Genomic DNA, 18,426 nt, shown 5'->3' with positions numbered 1-18,426 from the left:
AGATGCCACCTTTTGTTATAAATTATCCACCCGTTGGACGTAATTGTGACTTCAGCTACTTGTTTGATCATTGGAGAAAATTGTCTACTTTCTCGTGCCCTTCCTCGTCTCCTTTTCAAAATCTTCCCAACAAGAGCAGATTAGCTCACAGCTGGTTCTCACTGCAGCGGAGCTCATCTTTCCTGCTGTTGGTGCAGCGCTCAGGGGCATCTCTTGTCTGCTCCGCTCTGAACCGCCTCCCTCCTGTCAGGCTGTGGCCCTATGGCAGCTCAGTTTCAAAGCTGTGTCTGCCAGGCAGGAAGACACCCAGAGCTCCCACCGGGACACAGAGGAAGCCAGATTAGTGAATGTTGCATAAGAAATTCAGTCACTTCACTCTCTTTGAGTCCCCAAAATAGCATACTCAAGATTGTAATTCATCAGGCTAGAGCATAGCCTAGTGCCTAAGAGCACTTACTGCCCTTGAGGAGGACCTCCGTTGGGTTCCGGGAACCCATTTTAGGCTGCTCACAACCACCTGTAACTGTCTTCATGGGATCCAATGACCTCTTCTGGCCTCTGTGGACATTTTCAAACGTAGTATACACACATAGACATTTTTAAAGATGGAATAATTTACATATACAAACTATTCCACATCTTCTAATACTTAATGTTTTAAGTTTTCAAATATTTAGAAATCTTAGAAATGTTAGAATAAAAAATACCGCCCCCCCCCGAAGTATAAAACTTATCGATGATGATTGACACATTTCCTCTTGATTGATAATTTTCTTACAGTCACTTCTTCCAGCCTCGTGCTTTTCAACTACTAAATTCTAACACATTATCTAGCCCATGATAGTTATTCAGTAAGTGTCAAACAAATAAAAGAAACATGATACGAACAGGGTACACCACCTAGATCTTCTCTTCTTGATCCTAGAAGTCAGTAAGAGCATAAGTGGTCCCCAGCGGGTCTTCGTGTTGGTAAATCTCGACTGCTTCCTTTAAGCAGAGCCTTCTGCTGTCAGCTAGGTCTCCACTCCAGGACCCAGTGAGTAGGGAAAGCAGCCTGGGAAAGAACAAGTGGAAGCCATCAGTCTTGACAGAGTTGATAGGCAGTATGAACGGACATGTTTGCATCTGAACACAGTTGTCATCCTGGATGTATCCATGAGTGAGGTTGAGGAGCCGGTTCAGTCAGTAAGGTGCTTGATCTGTAGGGGAATGCTTGTTATTCCAGCACTAGGGGGTGAGAGAAAGAGAGAGAGAGAGAGAGAGAGAGAGAGAGAGAGAGAGAGAGAGAGAGAGAGAGAGAAACTGAGACTTGTTGGCTGGCCAGACTAGCCTAACAGGCAAACTCAGAGTCAATGAGAGACCTTGTCTCCAAGTACAAGATGGATGGTGCCCAAGGAATGAAATAACATCCACAGTTGTCCTCTGGCCTCTGCACATACACACACACACACACACACACACACACACACACACACACACACACAAAATGAGTGCAATCTCCACCTCTAGCCATGGGCAGAGCCTTTACTACTGGTCTTTCCCACTGAACTGCTTCTTAGTACAGTTCAGTCAGACAGGGCTAGAGATGTTATTGCACACGATAAGGCAGCAGCAATGTCCTAAGACACCCCTTGTCTTTCTCTAGTGATTGTTAGATAAAGATGATGATCATCATCACAATATTAGCTTCCTAGCCTGTATTCTGGAAAACAAAACTAAAAACCTCATTCTTCTTTGTCTTGACAATAGAACGTTAATGGCCGAGGAGCCTTCTCTGGGGGCTATTAAGTTCAATAGTTGTGTTTGAAGGAGAAGGTGAGGAAGTAGGATATGCTTTCTTCCTGCCTCCCACAACACAACACAGGATACACACTGGGGTAGTTGTATGTATTATGTTCAATGTGAGTTGAACAAGCTTTGGCTAAACAAGGATTTGGTAATAGCATCTGCAATCTCGCCCTGGTGTATCTACCATGCCTTTGAGCTTATCCAGAGGAGCATGACTAGAAAGAAAATCCGTAAGTTAAAGGGTAGCTATGAATATCTACTTAGCTCAGAAACAGAAAGATTTAAAGAGGATCGATGATTGTCATCAAATGCTTGCATTTGGCCCTAGATCGTACCTGGTGAGTGGAAGCCCAAAAGGAGTATATCCAAGCCATAAAATCATTAACTCCAAACACACGGTGCTGCCTGGAGATCCATCTTCCAGGGGATTTCATGGGAAGCTTGGTGGTCCCACCTCAGCTGTTGCTAAGTGGTCTAAGTGCCCTGCAGACAAGTGATCAAACACACTGTGGGCCCATGGGAGAGGCGTGGAGGGAGGGCCGCCTGTTAGTCTGACTGGAATTAGGAGGAAGTTACCTTTACTCTCTCCTCTAATTTGTTTGGAAAATTCTCATAGCAAGATAGGTTTGATTTTGGTGGTTTGTTTTGCTTCATTTTGCTTGGGAAAATGGGGGCAGGTCCCACCTGGTTGGGCTTGAAAGATCACAGCTGGAAAACAAAGAATGGTTGGCTCTTGAACCTCTCTCCCTGGGTAGAGGACAAGTTCAAGAGTAAGCTGAGTCAAGGAAAACATTGCTTATTGAGAGGCAATCAATCGATCCACATAAAAGAATAGGAAACAGTCTTATTGCCGTTATTAATCCCAGGGATAGCCATGGCTACACTTAGCACCCCACCTCAAAGTTCTTGGCGCTGAGAATAAAAAGCTTGGATCTGAGCCCAAAATTATGGGCAGAGTACACGTCTCTCCATGTGTGTTAAGATCACTGCTTGGAGAGTCAATGTGCTCCAAACATCAACTTACCTTACCAATCTTCAAAACAAGTGTCTGCAGGATAACGGATTGATTGTCACATCTGGAGAAGAACACAGTGTCAAGCAAATTCTTGTGAATTAAAAGTTTACTGACATAACCACAGTGGCAAATGTCTTCTCCAACTGGAAAGAGCCTCTGTCTGCTCGCAGCTCTGCGTGGTCACATTTCAAATCTTCTCATGAAACTAAGAGGCTAGTCTCCCTTTAAGTTGATTATGTGACATAAATATGTGGGGGCCATGAGAGAGCTCAGCAGATCGAGGTGCCCACCACCAGCTCTGATCGTCTGAGTTCAGTCCCTAGAACCCACAGGACAGAAGTAGACAACGAGCTCCTGCAGGCTGTCTTCGGACCTCTGCACATGTGCTGTGGCTCTTGAGTGTGCACGCGCGCACACACACACACACACACACACACACACACACACATACACACATGCATAAATAGATGTGAACAGTGATGTTTTTTAATTTTATTATATCTGAACAAAGAAATGATCATACATCCCAAGTTACCCAAACTATATGAAGTTTAAGTAGAAACTTCACTACATTATTATTCCTGGGGATATTAAGCTTTTCTCTGATATTTGGTTTATAGAAAAATCAAATCTCCCCTCAAGGGTAAGGCTAAAGCCTGAAAAGCTAACGTTAATATTGTGAGTTTGGAAATGAAAATGAGGCTGCTTCTTTGCAGTATTAAAACTTGCAACAGCCCCTCTTATGAGGTCTCCAGGTAGGATTATGTTCTACACACACACACACACACACACACACACACACACAAACACACACACACACACACACTCGAGCACACACTTTTGCTTGAACCTGCATAGTGTGGCATTTTGATCAGAAAGGGCCGTGCACAAAGACAAGCCACTCACAAGACAAAGTAAGTCCCAGTAACACCCACTGGTCACCAAGACAAAATGCCCTTTTTGATGAGAAACTGTTTCCTTGGGAGTCTGGAGTTTGGCATGCCGTCTGTACTTCTTGAGTTTCCACTACTAAAGTGAGTTTAACAGGACTCCAGCTGGTGACTGAGACCTCCCTTTAGTACAATAATGACGGTCACGCCAGGCCTTTCGGAACAGCGGCAGACACTCCCCACCTCTGCCCCTGCCCCCTTCCCACACTCTGCTCATTATTAGAGAACTCGGGTGAGTGCAATGGTGTCCATAGCACAGGAGAATAGCTCAGAAACCAGAGAGGTCTCATTCCCCAGGTGTCAGGCCTGCCTTCCTAGGGTAATCTGCATTTCTTCCTCCATTCAAAGATCAGGTCGTGAATGCTCTAGAATTAAAATAATCTCTAGAAATTGGGGAAATGCATTAGTAAAGGAAAAACATTTCACAGTTTCTAAAAGTTATCATCTCCTAAATAGAAACCCTTTAAGAAACCGTTGTTAAATGCACAGTAACTTGGGAGACTAGCTGAAACCAAAAAAAAAAAAAAAAAAAAAAACAGTGTTGATTTATTTCCTCATCAGTGGGTAAGAGGTACCTACCTGTAAGTCTCAACACGTTTCACTTAATAGAAAGAAAAAAGCTCCTTCACGCCTTTCTGTTACTAAAAGTTAGAGAAATACAAACGATTGCCAGTGGTGCTGGAGTGGTTGTCTGGTCTGGGGTCCCGACCCACTGACAATTCCCACCCCAGACACACCGTTTTGCTAATTCCTGTGGGTGGCGCCTGCGGGGCTGGTGCATCTTTGTGTGAAAGCTTGCGTAGGTGGTCTTTGGGAACCTGGCATGGGCAGCCAGCAGATGTCTGATCCCTGGTTTGCATTGATCTTACGTTTAGACACAGAATCAGAAGAACAGACCCTCCCTTTTCCAGTGCCTTCGGAAAGACTGCCGCTCCGTAGAATGAGTCCTTTCTCCTCCACCCTTAATCTACAACCCAGCTTCCCCGGGAGATCCTACTTTGATTTCCGATCCTCGCCCCATCAGCTCAGCTTGCACTCTTCTTTACAGTCTCTCAATGCACCGGGTGAGCTGAGCTGTCAGATCTTCCTCTTCATTTCTGTGTCTTGGAGGCCTCTCCGAAACACTTGTGTTGTTCTTGCCATCCGTGTGCGTGGTGAGGGGGGTGGGGGGTGGTGGCCTGCATCTGTGTCTGTGGCTTCCAGTGTGGCTGAGGGAGCTTCCTGGCATTCCTGTTTGTATGGTGGAACGACCCACCCTAGAGCTGTGGTCCATGTGTGACGGCATCGGAACAGGATGCGAGAAGTTGTTCTTTTTGCATCAGCTGGCACCACCATGGAAAACTTGCTCTTCATCACATGCAGCCATAGCACGGCATAGGCACTGGCTGAGTAGAGGCCATGGCGGTAGTGTGGAGGTTTGCAACCTTCTGTATCCAGGAAACCAGCTGTGTCTGGGAGACTGGATCAGTGCATCCAGCCTGGAGTGGTCTGATTAAACATAGACTCAAGAGATCTTTACTGACAAAAATAAAACCAAAAAAAAAAAAAAAAAAAAAAAAAAAAGGCATGCTGATAGCAGAATACATCCTCCAGAGCAGGGAGCAGAGAGCAGGAAATGAAAGCATTTTCTGCAAAGGCCAGCAGTGCACATACTGGAACGACTTCAGGCTGAGAGCAGATCACTTCTCCTAGCAAAGGGCAAGGACCACTGTTAGCTGAATTACAAACCACTTCATCATGATGCCCAGGGCCAAAGATCCTATAACCAAAATATGGGGCCTCAGGACGTTGCTCACAGCCAAATCGTAAAAGGGCTCTGGTTGGTTACAGGGAAGCTAGACTCAGGTTACTTGGCAGTGAGCTCTGTCTAGCAAACAGAGCTTCAAATCCCTAAAATGCAGACCTAGTTGATCTCTTCGGGACTATATTGTAATCACGGATACACATGATACACATCTCACCTCCCCGGGGGTTTCTGTTGGGTTTTATTTTATTCCCTCTGGCTCACCCCACATCCTGGAATGGAGAAGGCCACAGCATGACGGTGCAAAAAGGATGCGGGGACCTCGAGCTCCCTTGAAAAGTGACATTTTTCTTGTGGTTTTATGTTCCTTCTTGTTTTTCTGTGCACCACTGGCTTTTCCACACGCTTTGTTACGGAGCCCTTTGCTTGTCTCAAATGTACTCAAATACTGTTACAGTCTTTGTAATGTATATCGTCTCAAGAATAAAATGAAATGGAATGTGGGGTCTGGGTGTTTGGCAGGTGTATTTAGTAGCCTTGTTCTAGTTGTACCATGGAATCTTAATGTATGATGTTGTCTTTAAATTAGTAGAAAAAGAGTTCAGAATGTTTGTTTTTTTAAAAGGCTCCACAAGGCATGATTCATTTAAAAAATTTTGAAAGCCCTATTTAGGTTCCACAGTTTACTTCCAAACTTGGATATGAAATTCGGTTTTAAAATTCTTTATATTCCATACTCACCATACTACAATTCAAAATGAGGATTCGAAAAGACAGTTGGCAAAAAATAAACATAAAAACTCAACCATGAGCTGGTAGAAAATGAATGTATCCCAGAATAAGTAAGCTGAGCAAGAGAAGGTTATAATATTTAAATTGCTAACTCAGTGCTCTTTTATAGCAAGTCACCTGATTAATTCTTGCAAAATTCTTTCCAGTCAGTGCCTTACCCTTCCAATTGTTTTAGAAATTAGCTTGTTGGAACAATACTAAATTGGAAAATTTTGCATGATTCTTTCCACCAAAGATTCATATTTCCTAGACTAGTCCTCAACATCACTGGCAATTGTAGGTTACACACCTGTGGACATTTTAAGTCCGAATCACTTCCCTCCCCCTTGATATGGGATCTCATCAGTAGGGCAACCAGACCTTAGGGGAGGTGAGGGGGGGTGTCCCACACGTGATTCCTGTATATCTCTGAGCCCACATCCCACCCCACATCAGCCTTCCTTCCCCTCCCTCAGGTGAGAAGAGCTGCCGTAGCAAAGCAAGCCAAGAAGGAAAATAATAATCTTTGTTTTTACAACACTCAATTCATGCCATTGTTAACTAGGAGGCATTCATTAGCATGTGCATTAGATTCCATACTTCTTGATATGTGGACTGTTTGCTTGAACTCACCACAGCAAACAAAGGCTTTCTGCCATAAACCAGGAGGAAATCGGTAAACTATTGCCACAGAGCAGACTTACCACTACCCGGGGATTTTTTTCCTACTTCTACTGGGTGAGTTTTTTTTCATCTTTAAAACAGTCGACCTCCTCAGTTTGCAAATGTTAGCATACAAAATTGAACCAAGGAAGATACTGAAAATTCAAGCTGCAGCATTTACCGTCAACTGGACGTAGCTTTTGTCAAGACGTAACAAAAAGTTCAACTTTTTGTTTGGAAAGAGCACGAAAGCAATTTATACCCAGCAAAGAAAAGGAACAGGAAAAGGGCTTTGGTTTTTGTCTTTTTTCATGAATCAGGCCTCTGGGGACCATATCCAGTTGTGCTTTCTCAATGAATGCCAACGGTTTCTGTCAACCCGGTTGCCACTTCATAGCCTTGATGTGTAGTGTCTCTTTATAGGATGCAATCTTGAGGCACAGTCTGCGTCTTACTCTCAACTAGGCAAGTATACCTACTGTAACTGTTCTTCCTTCTGCCTGTGTGACTGCTATGCTCAACCCCTTTGCAAAGGAAATATGGTGGCGGCTTTGTCATGTCAATAAAATGTTCCAAATGTCATTCTAACTCCATTATAACCGTTTCTCGATTTCTTAGAAAAATGCCTGTCTTTTTTTTTAAACATTATACCTCAACGACACCCCCCACCCCCCACCTCCACTCCCACCCCCACCCCCCACCCCACCCCCACCCCCACCCGCTTTCTTCTGCATCCATGCAAAACACTCTACCTAAATGTCAGTGGAGGCACGAGTCAGCCGGCTGGTGGTGTGCTTGTGACGTTCTCAGTGGAGTCCCTTGTGGGTATTAATCTATCAGAAGAGACATGCTTTCTTGTCAATGTCAATTTTGCTTCCTATTTCTCTCCCCCATGCCTTTCCTTGGAATGACACAACAGTTGACATTAAGAAGCTGCTGGCAGGTATGGAATAACATCGTTCTCTTACAAAGAGCAGAGACTGAGTGCGTGCGAGGTGGCTACAGACTCCCACCTCTCCAGACCGCTCTTTGTAGGCAATGTGTAAAAACCGGGGCACGACTGTGTAGATAAACACCTCATCCTATCTGCACCTAACGTCCAAACTGCTTCTGCAGCGTATGTTAGATGCCTGTTTTAGCAGTAACGCCTATCTATAAATCATAAAGGAAGCAATCTGTCCTACACCCAAGTCACAGTTGCACATGCAAGCTAGTTTATGTGGCTTTGTAGCTTCAAGACTTGTGTGAGCAGGTATGAGAGCTGAGGAAGTTTTCAGCAATCCTGCCTAAGCCTGTTTCCTGATTTCACTCGGTGTGTTTTATCCCTCCTCCATCCAGGATTATAGATCTAGCTCCCTGCCTCAGGGTTACACAGGCATCCTAGCACATCCCCTCACCCTTTATGTCTCTGGTGCACTATTTCTGCCAGTCACAAGGTGAAGGGACCTGATGCCACCTCACTCCCGGATCATCTGGTTGGGAGTGCAGTCTAAGCCAGGTAACCCTGCTGAATCGGTCGTGTGTCCTCCATCCACTCCTGGTGCAGAGTATCAACTCCCAGGATGTGCCCCATCGGTTCACTTACGGTGACTCTGGCCCCAAACACCTCCTTCCTGCATGGCAGCATGAACATGTGACACTGCGGGCCACACTGCCCAGATGCATGCTACAATACTGAGGCCACACTAGTGACTCGCTTCCTTTCTGTTGTTCTCAGTGGCTTGGTTTGCTTTTGACCCTGGCTCGGCGCACTCGGACATCATCTTCTCCAATGACAACCTGACAGTGACGTGCAGCAGCTACGACGACCGGGTGGTGCTGGGGAAAACTGGCTTCTCCAAGGGTGTCCACTACTGGGAGCTAACCATAGATCGCTATGACAACCACCCGGACCCAGCCTTTGGCGTGGCTCGCATCGACGTCATGAAGGATGTGATGTTAGGAAAGGACGACAAAGCTTGGGCAATGTATGTGGACAATAACCGGAGCTGGTTCATGCACAGCAACTCGCACACCAACAGGTACCCTGCAGCCCCACACCAAGCCTTCTTCATGGTGGCTTGGGGTCAAGAGGGAGAGCCGTAGTACAACGGCCTAGTACACAGACAGCATTAGGAAGCAGGGCAGACGGTCCTCATCGAGAGCACAGGCGGTCCTGTGCTAAGAAAGCTCTTAGCTTGGTCCACATTGCATAGAGGTAGAGCAATGTGCTTTCTCCTCGGCCCTTCATTGTTCAATTCCACTCAGGGCTACAAAAGACAATCCCAAGGCATATCCATTAATAGACAAACAGCCCAGGGCTCTAAAACTCAGACATAGAACTTACCCAGAAAAGTGTTTGGGACCAAGGTACTTCATTTTTTTTTCCCTGAATCCCGGTTTGTCAGCCTTCCAAATTCATATAATAATATGTTTCCGCGCAGGAGTGGTCTGAAGATTACGTAAGATGAGATACGCAAAAATGCCTCACATTGGAAGTGCCCGGAAACGGAAGCCATTGTTCTTACGCATTGTCGCCAGGACTGCTTCTCAGAATAGAAGCCATTAACTAAACTTGGTGTTAGGGATGCCCGTGTGGGTAGCTTGGACAACTCACTTGTTGCTGTGTGAATTATAGCACCCGGTGTGCTGCAGAGAGAGAACAGAGTATCTCCTCAAGAAACGTCCTCCCTCACCAAAACATAGACAGTTTTAACTTAATAAATCCCCTAGTTTCCTTTTCCATTAGTCTGTGTTCTCCTCAAACATATTTTTTGCCTATTTTCTGGGCCCAAGGTGTCTTTTCATGGACACTGGTATGTCTTATTCTCAAACTTTCCCCCAGGATACATTCTCTTTAGCATCTCTGGAAAAAAAAAATACCCAGTGTGTTCAGTGAGATCAAAGGAAGGGCAGGCCCAGCAGGGGCAGAGTAGTGACGTCACAATTTCAGCTTCTCCTGTCAGCTGTCACTGACCCTTTGATGACCAGTAGACTCCTAGAGCTTCCTGGCCCTCAGACGTACTCTGTCCAGCTCCATTCATGTATACCTTACTGGTTATATCTTGAAGTGAGCGCACAAAGCATGTACATCCTGATATCAAACCCAACAGGATATAGACAGCAGCTACCTCTAGGGATTCACATTTGCGGGGGGAAGCTCTGTCACTAGATTTCTGATACCATCACCCATGCACTTGTGTTTAGTCTCTTGATTTTGGAGTGAAGGGGTACATAGGAGCACCACCATCACACGATGCAGAAAAGCACATTCCAGGAGACGAACACATCTGCTTGCATGCAAGCTGCATGTCACTTGTGCTGTCGCTGACCAGTGCGTCAATGGCGAGATGTAGTTTGTAAGCCTGTCTGTGGTGGTGTCAGTCTGTCTTCTGCATGCAGGAGAAAAGAGTGTCGCTGATTCGTTTCTGTGCTCTGCTGAGAGGAAGGTCAGTTTCGCTAGGTCTAAAACTAGGGAGGGAAGAGAGCTGTGGCCATCCCTAGCTAAACGTCCTGTGAAATCATCAAGGGCAGCGGAAGGCATAGTTCTTTGTAAGATGACGTTGGCACTTGGATTTCTGAAAATCACCACATTCCGTGTAGACCACAACTGTGTCTCAGGGGAGCATCCCCTTCAATGCCGTCATTTTACAGAGAGACTCTAATGTCTTCTTTCAAATTCAACATGCCAAAAGATTAGCATCGTTCCAGAGTGCGTTTCACCACCGAGTGGGAAACAGAGGGCGCCGAGTCCAGGAGCCCATGCACATGTTCCGGATGCCACCTAAATGCTCGCTTATTTTGACTTTCAGATTGCATCATTTTGTATGAAGTGCTGTTAAATTCACACCATTTGTGCAAAGCGGGCCGTAGAGCGGATGTGCTGTAGCCGATGGAAGGCCGCAGTGGCCCAGGCTATAGCTCAGTAGTAGGGGTTCCGTGTGCACCAGTTCACTCTCAGCAAGGCACAGGAAACAAGCAACAGTCATGGGGGGGGGCTGTCTTGGCAGGGAAGTGGGAATTTGGGGGAGCAAAAAAAAAATCTAAATCGCATTTTCCTATATAAAGCATGGATACACCAAATATAAATAGTATACAGTGTATCTAAGGCTTTAAATTTTATGTGAAAAGGGTTTCTTAGAGCAAAAATATTTGCAAAAAAAGCTGAGCAAGGCGGGGAAATGTGAACAGTTTACAAATTCTGGTGGGACAGGTCTATAGTCCCATCTGCTCGGGAACCTGCAGCAGGAGGATCGCAAGTTTAAGGCTTGCCTGGGCTGTGGTAGAAGTTCAAGGCCAGCCTGGACAATTTGGTAAGACCCTGTCTCAAAATAAAAAGTAAAAAGAGAACTGGGGAAAAAACCAGTGGCAGGGCACCTGCCTACCATACATGAGGCCCTAGGGTCAGTCCCCGGGACCAAATATCAAAAGCAGAAATAAAAAATGGTTTGGGAGATTTAAGAATGGCACCAGCCTGATGAGACTCCATTTTTTTCCTTTTCCCACAGAACTGAAGGGGGAATCACAAAAGGGGCCACCATCGGGGTCCTCCTCGACCTAAACAGAAAGACGTTAACATTCTTCATCAACAATGAGCAGCAAGGTCCCATCGCATTTGAGAATGTGGAGGGCCTGTTCTTTCCTGCTGTGAGCCTCAACAGGAATGTGCAGGTGAGCACCAGCCCCCCACCCCCCACCCCCCACCTCCCACCCCCGCCTCCGGACTAAGGGTGGCTTGCTCAGGTTGCTGCTTCCAAGTCTGTCCAGGAGCAGTAAAATCCCCACAGCCCCAAGAGGGCCACTGGCAGACCTTTTTCCATGTCCTTGCCACGGTCTAGTTAACCACCCATAGGAAACACAAGCCTTCTCTGCTCTGTCTATCCACACTTTGGTGTAGTTTTATCTCTAAATAGGATTGAATGACTTCAACAGACTGGCAGGAAAGCCATGGAGATGATTCCTAGGGAGCACCAGGCATGCCCAAGAAAAGCAAGCATTAGACCCTTACGAGAAGGTGGGAACGGCTCCACTCTCATTCACTCTGCCTTGCTCTGTTGGCTGGGAAGCAGGAGCCCTGCCTATGAGTCACTTACTTGTACTTTTCTGTAGATAAAAAAAAACAGTAGGTTCTTCTCACTCCTTTGCTTAACAGATATCTACAGGGCCCCTTTAACAAGCCAGGCTCTGTTGTAAATATTTGATATCCGTCAGTGGGAAAGAAAAAGATACAAATCTTACCCTCCCTAAATTTATATTCTAGTTACAGATATTAAGTGATATCCACAATGATATTATTTATAAGGTACATTAGAGAGTCAGAGTAAGGTCAGGGGGATCACCAGTGCTGGGGATGTGCTTAACAGCCACTGCCTTAAGCAAGGTGGTCAGAGGGCTGGTTCCTTGTGGTCACTGCTGAGTGATGAAAGGTAGCAGTCTGGGTAGAGTTTTCCAAACAGAAGGCACAGCCCAAACGTACAGGCTTCTAAGGCATAAGCAGCTTTGGATGGGCACAGAAGGGCCAAGAGGCTAGTGAGCTGGGGCATTGGAGCAGTAGAGGGGGGGGGGGGTCTCAGCGCTTGCAAGGAGTGTGGGGGTGCCCAGCCGACCACTGTTAGAATCTAGGGCCTCACAGCCCTCCTGAGTTGGTCCTCTCATAACTCGACGTAAACCTCACTAGCCTTAAAACAGGACTTGAAAATCAAAACCCTGTAGAGAATTCATGCCCCACCTACAACCACAGCCCTGAAACGCTTCTAAATGAGTTACTGTCTATGAGCGTAGGCAGTAAAACTGCTTACAGCCCAGCCACACCTGCCTTCCGGCAAGTAGGTGGGACTGTCTGAGGGACTAGAATGTAACTCTTCAGAAGCCAGTCTGTGCATCAGAGGACAGAAAGCTTAAACTGCTATAGAAGTGAGTCTAAGAAAAGCTCATTCAAAGCGTTCCACCTTGTCAGCCATTTCCCTTCCAAAGTCTGCCCCGCCAGTCACGCTTCAGACTTTCAGGGATGTTCTAGCGTCATTAGACAGACTCTTGACAGAGATGGTATGGACAAGAAGGGAAACATGACCATGCTCATGAAATGCTTCTAGTCTTTTCCCATAGCTATTCGACGTAGTTTGAGGCTGACTAGAAATTGGCACAACATCATAAGTGCCCGTGTTTCTTCCTACTAAAGTCCTTCGTTCAATCCCCAAAAGAAAGGCTTGTCCACAGCTGGAAATCATGAACAAGCTAATATGTTCTTTGTCCCTAGACTCGGGCAGTGGTTCTGCGTGTAGGCCAAAGGCTTCACTACATGCAGATGAGTGTCTTGTCTTCAGCCATAAGAAACGCAGTCCCCCAGAATACTTTAAAAGAAGTGGGTATTGTGTCTCCTAGGTTTGGAGGCCCTCCATGGTGGCCAGGCTCTTGCTGTAGCTAGAAGTCCCTTTAATGTCTTCAAGAGAAGTGAGTGGGCCCGTATTGGATTGGGGGCCCACAAACGGCACTGTGACTAGACGAACGTATGCACAGCGTCCTTGCGTAGCTCACAGTCTCCTTCCCCAGGTCACACTCCACACTGGGCTTCCGGTCCCCGACTTCTACTCCAGCAGAGCCTCCATAGCCTAAGGGTGTGCTGTGGAGGCACTCGCTGTCCCCGAGAGGGCCAGCATGGAGCCACCAGCCTTGGCAGACGCGGAGTTGGCAGAAGACAGAGAAGGAGAAGAGCTGGTCCTCCGCCATCTCCGCCCCTCCAGCTCCACCCCTTCCCATCAGCCTCTGCATCACTTCACCCGAGCTCCCGTCCTCATCCAGAAGTCCTAACCCACAGAGGACCTGGCAGCCCACCATTCCCTTTGTTCCCACTTTCACATGTTACTTTTCTTTCATTTAGGGTGTTTTTGTTTTCTTTTTAATGTAGATTGAGTTCCTTTTCTTTCTTTTCTGATTATGTTTCACTGGCTTACGTACCTAACTGGCACTGCCAAGAGAAAATTCTCCTAGGAATTTTTTTTCTTAGGCTTTCGGTCAAGCAAAGATGTTATAGGAGAGCAGGTAGGGAAGAGGTTGAATTTAGAGTTTGTCATTGGACTCCTAGAATGTTCTCGGCCTGTTTCTTGTCGGGTCTTCGAGGCTGCCTCTTGGGAGGCGGGCAGAGTGCAGCTGGCATCCAGAAGTCTTACTACATACACCCTGAAGCACAAATATATCAGCTACACAAGTTCACAGCAGGGTGTGGACTGTTCAGCTAGGCTCTAGACACTGAACAGGCCAGGGGACTCAATGATTTGATTCATTTAGTTAATACAAGTTTTTAATTAAGAATACTACGGACCAGGCACTGCCCAAGACACTAGAGTTCTGTATTCTAGACACTGGGGAAGGACGAGGGAAAAGATGACCAGTCTACCTTCCTGGAACTTATATTCCAGAAGGAGAACCAAGCAAACAAATAACTTCTAAGTACCAAAAAGGACACAGTCAAGAGTCAAAGCTGTCATTGACAAATCCTTGGATTGATGCTGAACCCCTGCACTCCGGCCATCACACCGGACGTGGACCAATCCAACGCTTTTTCCACTGTATCATCTTAACTTTGGTCTCTGCTGCCACTCATCACAGAGCCCTTCTTTGGCAGAAATGACGTCAGCATTGCTACTCCTTAATGCTGCGGTCATAACAAGCCTTAAACACAAACAAACAAACAAACAGAAAGAATGTCACAAACAAAATGACCAGAGGGCACAGGACCCAGTCACGGTACTAGGGCTCCTAAATTGCAGACCACAACATTTGCATTCTCAGGACAAACACACCATCTCCATGTATACTCTCTGTGCCTGTTACAAATGAGAATCCATCCACTCACCGCTGTCACGGCCTGACTTTCTAAGGAAGCTCAAATCGGGTTTGGAAAAGCATGAGCGTGGATGTCACTCCTGGGATTAACTGCAGACTATCCATGCTGACTGCTCGTAACACGTACCCTTCAGATGCTTTGGGGTGACAGGAAGTCCTAGAGAACGCAGGACCTGGGAAACAAGCTTCTAGTTAGTTGCCTAAATACTTTCCACTGAGCCAAGGAACGCACTAGAAGAAGGGTAGGACCAGAGAGGTGGGATGGGCAAGCTGACAGCGCTTTGGCAAAGAGTAATCTATGTAAATAGCTCCTTCTCTATTCTTGTGCTTCTAGATCATCTGTCATTAGGATGTTTTTCTAGTTAGAACCTAATTTATTGAATGGGTGCTATCCTGTCTGTGTCTGTCTCGGGTTCTCGTGGCTACAGAACACTGTTGCAGGACAACACACGTTTGATCTTTGATTTACGCTCCAATGAGACTCGATGGCTGGGCCGCTAGTTACTCTCTTTATTAAATCCACCCCGCTGGTTAGAGTTCTAGTGACTTGTAACACATAGTTTACACTAACTACAACTATAGATGCATACAGCTACTGTACTAGAAAAAAAACAAAAACAAACTGTCATTCCTGGTATGCCAATAAAGGGTTTTTACGAGAGAGAAAAATGTCTCCAGAGAAGTTCTTTCTAAGTTTGTACATATTTGGGGAGCACAATTCACCCTTATCAGGGTAGTATTCATCTAGCAAATTGTGACCAGAAAGTTCCCAGAGATCTTGAAGGAAAGTGTTCTCCATGCATTTCCACGAGAGCATGGCTGTACCTCTGGGTTTTACACATCCCCTAAGCTAACCTTGCTATGAAGTGTGCACATTTGGAATGCTTTGGTATGTGCCTCCACACACGAGATTTTGCATTAATAAATCTCTTTATACATCTCCTTCTCAGATGGCCACAGAATATCAGAGAGTGTCCCTGGCTCCTGTAACTTTTTGAAATGGTTGAATAACACAATCCTGTTCATGTAATCGCAGCACTACTGATCACCTGTCATTTCATTAGTCCCTTTCAGTGAACCATCTTTGTTTCTTATTAAAAGAGAAGCAGGGGACTGGAGTGATTTCTCAGCCAGTCAAGTGCTTGCCGGACCTGAGTTCAGTCTCCAGAAGACAAGTAAAACAGCCTAGTGGTTCCTCTGTAATCCCGGCATTGGGGAGGTGGAGAGGGCAGGTGCCCTGGGGCTCGCTGGCCATCTGCTTTAGCCTGCTTTGCAAGTTCTAAGCCACTAAAAGACCCATCTCAAATAAATACGTACATATATGCATACATACATACATAAAATAGGTGGATGGCACCTGAGAAACGATTCCTGAAGGTGTTCTCTGGCCTCCACACAGGTGTGTACACATGCACACATGCACCTGCACACACATGTACACACACACACGCACACACACGTGCCCACATGTAGATTATGTAAAAGTCACTGATCTGAGTTCCTGTTTCCCAGAGCAGCACGAGGCACACAGCCAGCAGCTGCTGCCACCTGTCCGGTTGGTTTCTGTCTGGTCTTTTCCTTGCCCCCCAGTGGGGCACTTTTTTCCTGCTTCCTATATTTGTCCCCCGACCCCTGCCAGGCTTTCTTCCCCTCACTACTCAATGCAGCCCATTAGCTCTTCTTTGTTCTTCTCTGGTGCTAAGGTTAATGGACTTTCTGTTCGCAGTGTTTTCTCACAGAAATGATGAAGTGACTCGCCAGCAATCACTCTATTTTCTGCAAATGGTGTCCTTCCTCCTGCCTCTAATGTATGCATTTACCCTTCACCCATATCTCACAGATAGAGAGGGGAGTTGCTATCGTATCCAGATTTCTGATTAGAATATAGGGAACTATAGTAATTAAACTACTAAGTTCTCGGACCACACCACCTTACAACCTGTGTGGACACACTAGAGACAAATGTATATATTGCAGCTACTTCTACCAAGCCTGGGACTGAGTCACAGATCTTGCAACGTGCGTACCCTCCTTAACTGAGACTACCTACAACATTCATGTCTCTGAAGAACTAGCTTGGGGGGAGCAAACATGGAATTTGGGGTGCAGGATATGAGTGAACAATAGGAACACCCAACAAAGCTGCCACTGCACCCTGCCAACACTAAGTAAAATCAAGGCTACTTGAACAGAAGGACTGCGATACATTGAGACAATGGGTCTGACCATCTATGGCAGCTCCCAGGTGAGTAATGGGCAAATAGAGCAGGTGAAATACCTCGTGGGATATCCCAGCAAAGGGATGCCTCATGGGGGAGGATGCATCAGGATGGCCCAGGATTTTAGCACACCGTTCAGAGGACATATTCCATTCTCTTTGCTTTTTAAGATAGCGATTCACTATATTGCCCTGGCTGGCCTGAAACTCACTCTGTAGACCGGGCTGACCTTGAACTTGCAAAGATCCTCCTGCCTCTGCTTCTAGAGTGTTGGGTTTACAGGCATGCACAACCATGCCCGGGGCCAGACAATTTAAAACGTAAAAACTGTTTCCGGAAGTTCGATTTGGTATTTTCAGACTGTGGTTGGTCACAAGTGACGAAAACCATAGATGATGGAGCTGTGACTAAAAAGGAGGGGGCCGACGCGTCTACACAGCGAATGGGGGCACACAGGGAGGAGACGCATAAGAAAATGCTCTCAGCGGTAAGATGAAAGACAGGTCAAACTTAAGAATGAATTCTTAAGGAGCCTGTAATCTCTGTACCCTCAGACGACCCAGGAGCAGGGAGTCCACTGGCAGAATACAGCAGCCGGTGGTGCGCATCTGTGTTCTGGTTCCTGCCATGTGGGCTGTGTATGCCCGGGCAAGTGAAGACACTCACCCACAGCGTCCACATCCCTAAGGTGCAGGTGATCACACGATTGTTTTGAGGGTTTAATCCAATGATGTTATCTACAACATTCAAGAGAGTGCTGAGCTCTTCTGTAGCAAACTGAAACATGCCCCCTCCTAGAAGGAGCAGGGTGTTCATAAGACTCAAATAAACAAAACTGGCAAGTCCAAGAACCTTGAAGCGAACATTCCCGATCTGAGACTCAACGTGACTCTTCGGGCAGGGAACAGTTGCTGGGGAGTCAAGACTGTCTCACTGGCCGGGTTTCTTGCAATTTCAAAGTCTGCCTGGAGCTCCTGGGATGCTGTTTCCTGAGTGAGCACTCCTTCTTGGCTTTTTAGTAATGTGGCTGCCTTTGAACCATCCATGCTCCTGTAAGTAACTCCAATAAACTCACTGCATCACCAGGCTGGACTCTTTTGGAATTGTTTCCTTCATGCCTTATATGGGGTAAACAGATGTTTGCTGACATCTCATAATAAATGCTTCAAAGCTCTTAATAATTAACAAGATCTCAATTGAGCATCAGTAATGACTCTTACCATCATATTCTGACAAAATATGTACCCGATGGAGTTTTTACAATAATAATCAGAAGAGTATAATAATTCCCAAGAACAACTTCAGCATAACTTAAAAAATTAATTGAAACTTTCATGTATTTTGAACAAAGAACCACAAAAGAGGAGATAAAGATTATTTCAAAATGGTGAAAAATATTATTCAGAAATCAGTCAACTAAGATGGGGGGAATGACTCAGCAGATAAGGGTCTTGC

General features: G+C 46.0%; 1 protein-coding gene across 2 annotated transcripts in view; it reads left to right on the top strand.

Annotated features, from left to right (window-relative positions):
- The window catches only part of Trim9 (tripartite motif containing 9), a 107,017-nt gene extending 93,008 nt beyond the window's left edge, over positions 1–14,009 (top strand). The window contains exons 8-13 of one of the 2 annotated variants that reach the window (XM_059279595.1): positions 4,629–4,817; positions 7,355–7,396; positions 7,851–7,874; positions 8,649–8,898; positions 11,419–11,581; positions 13,460–14,009. In XM_059279595.1, coding sequence (XP_059135578.1) covers positions 4,629–4,817; positions 7,355–7,396; positions 7,851–7,874; positions 8,649–8,898; positions 11,419–11,581; positions 13,460–13,522 — 731 coding nt within the window. In that variant the 3' untranslated portion in view covers positions 13,523–14,009. Of the gene's footprint in view, positions 1–4,628; positions 4,818–7,354; positions 7,397–7,850; positions 7,875–8,648; positions 8,953–11,418; positions 11,582–13,459 lie in introns of both variants that reach the window. The other variant, XM_059279594.1, reaches the window with a different exon arrangement.
- Positions 14,010–18,426: the final 4,417 nt, after the last annotated feature.

This window comes from Peromyscus eremicus, chromosome 14 (genome assembly GCF_949786415.1).
Source record: "Peromyscus eremicus chromosome 14, PerEre_H2_v1, whole genome shotgun sequence".
Lineage (NCBI taxonomy): Eukaryota > Metazoa > Chordata > Mammalia > Rodentia > Cricetidae > Peromyscus > Peromyscus eremicus.
Note: the sequence above shows the minus strand (reverse complement) of the source record. Positions and strands in the feature narration are given on the sequence as shown.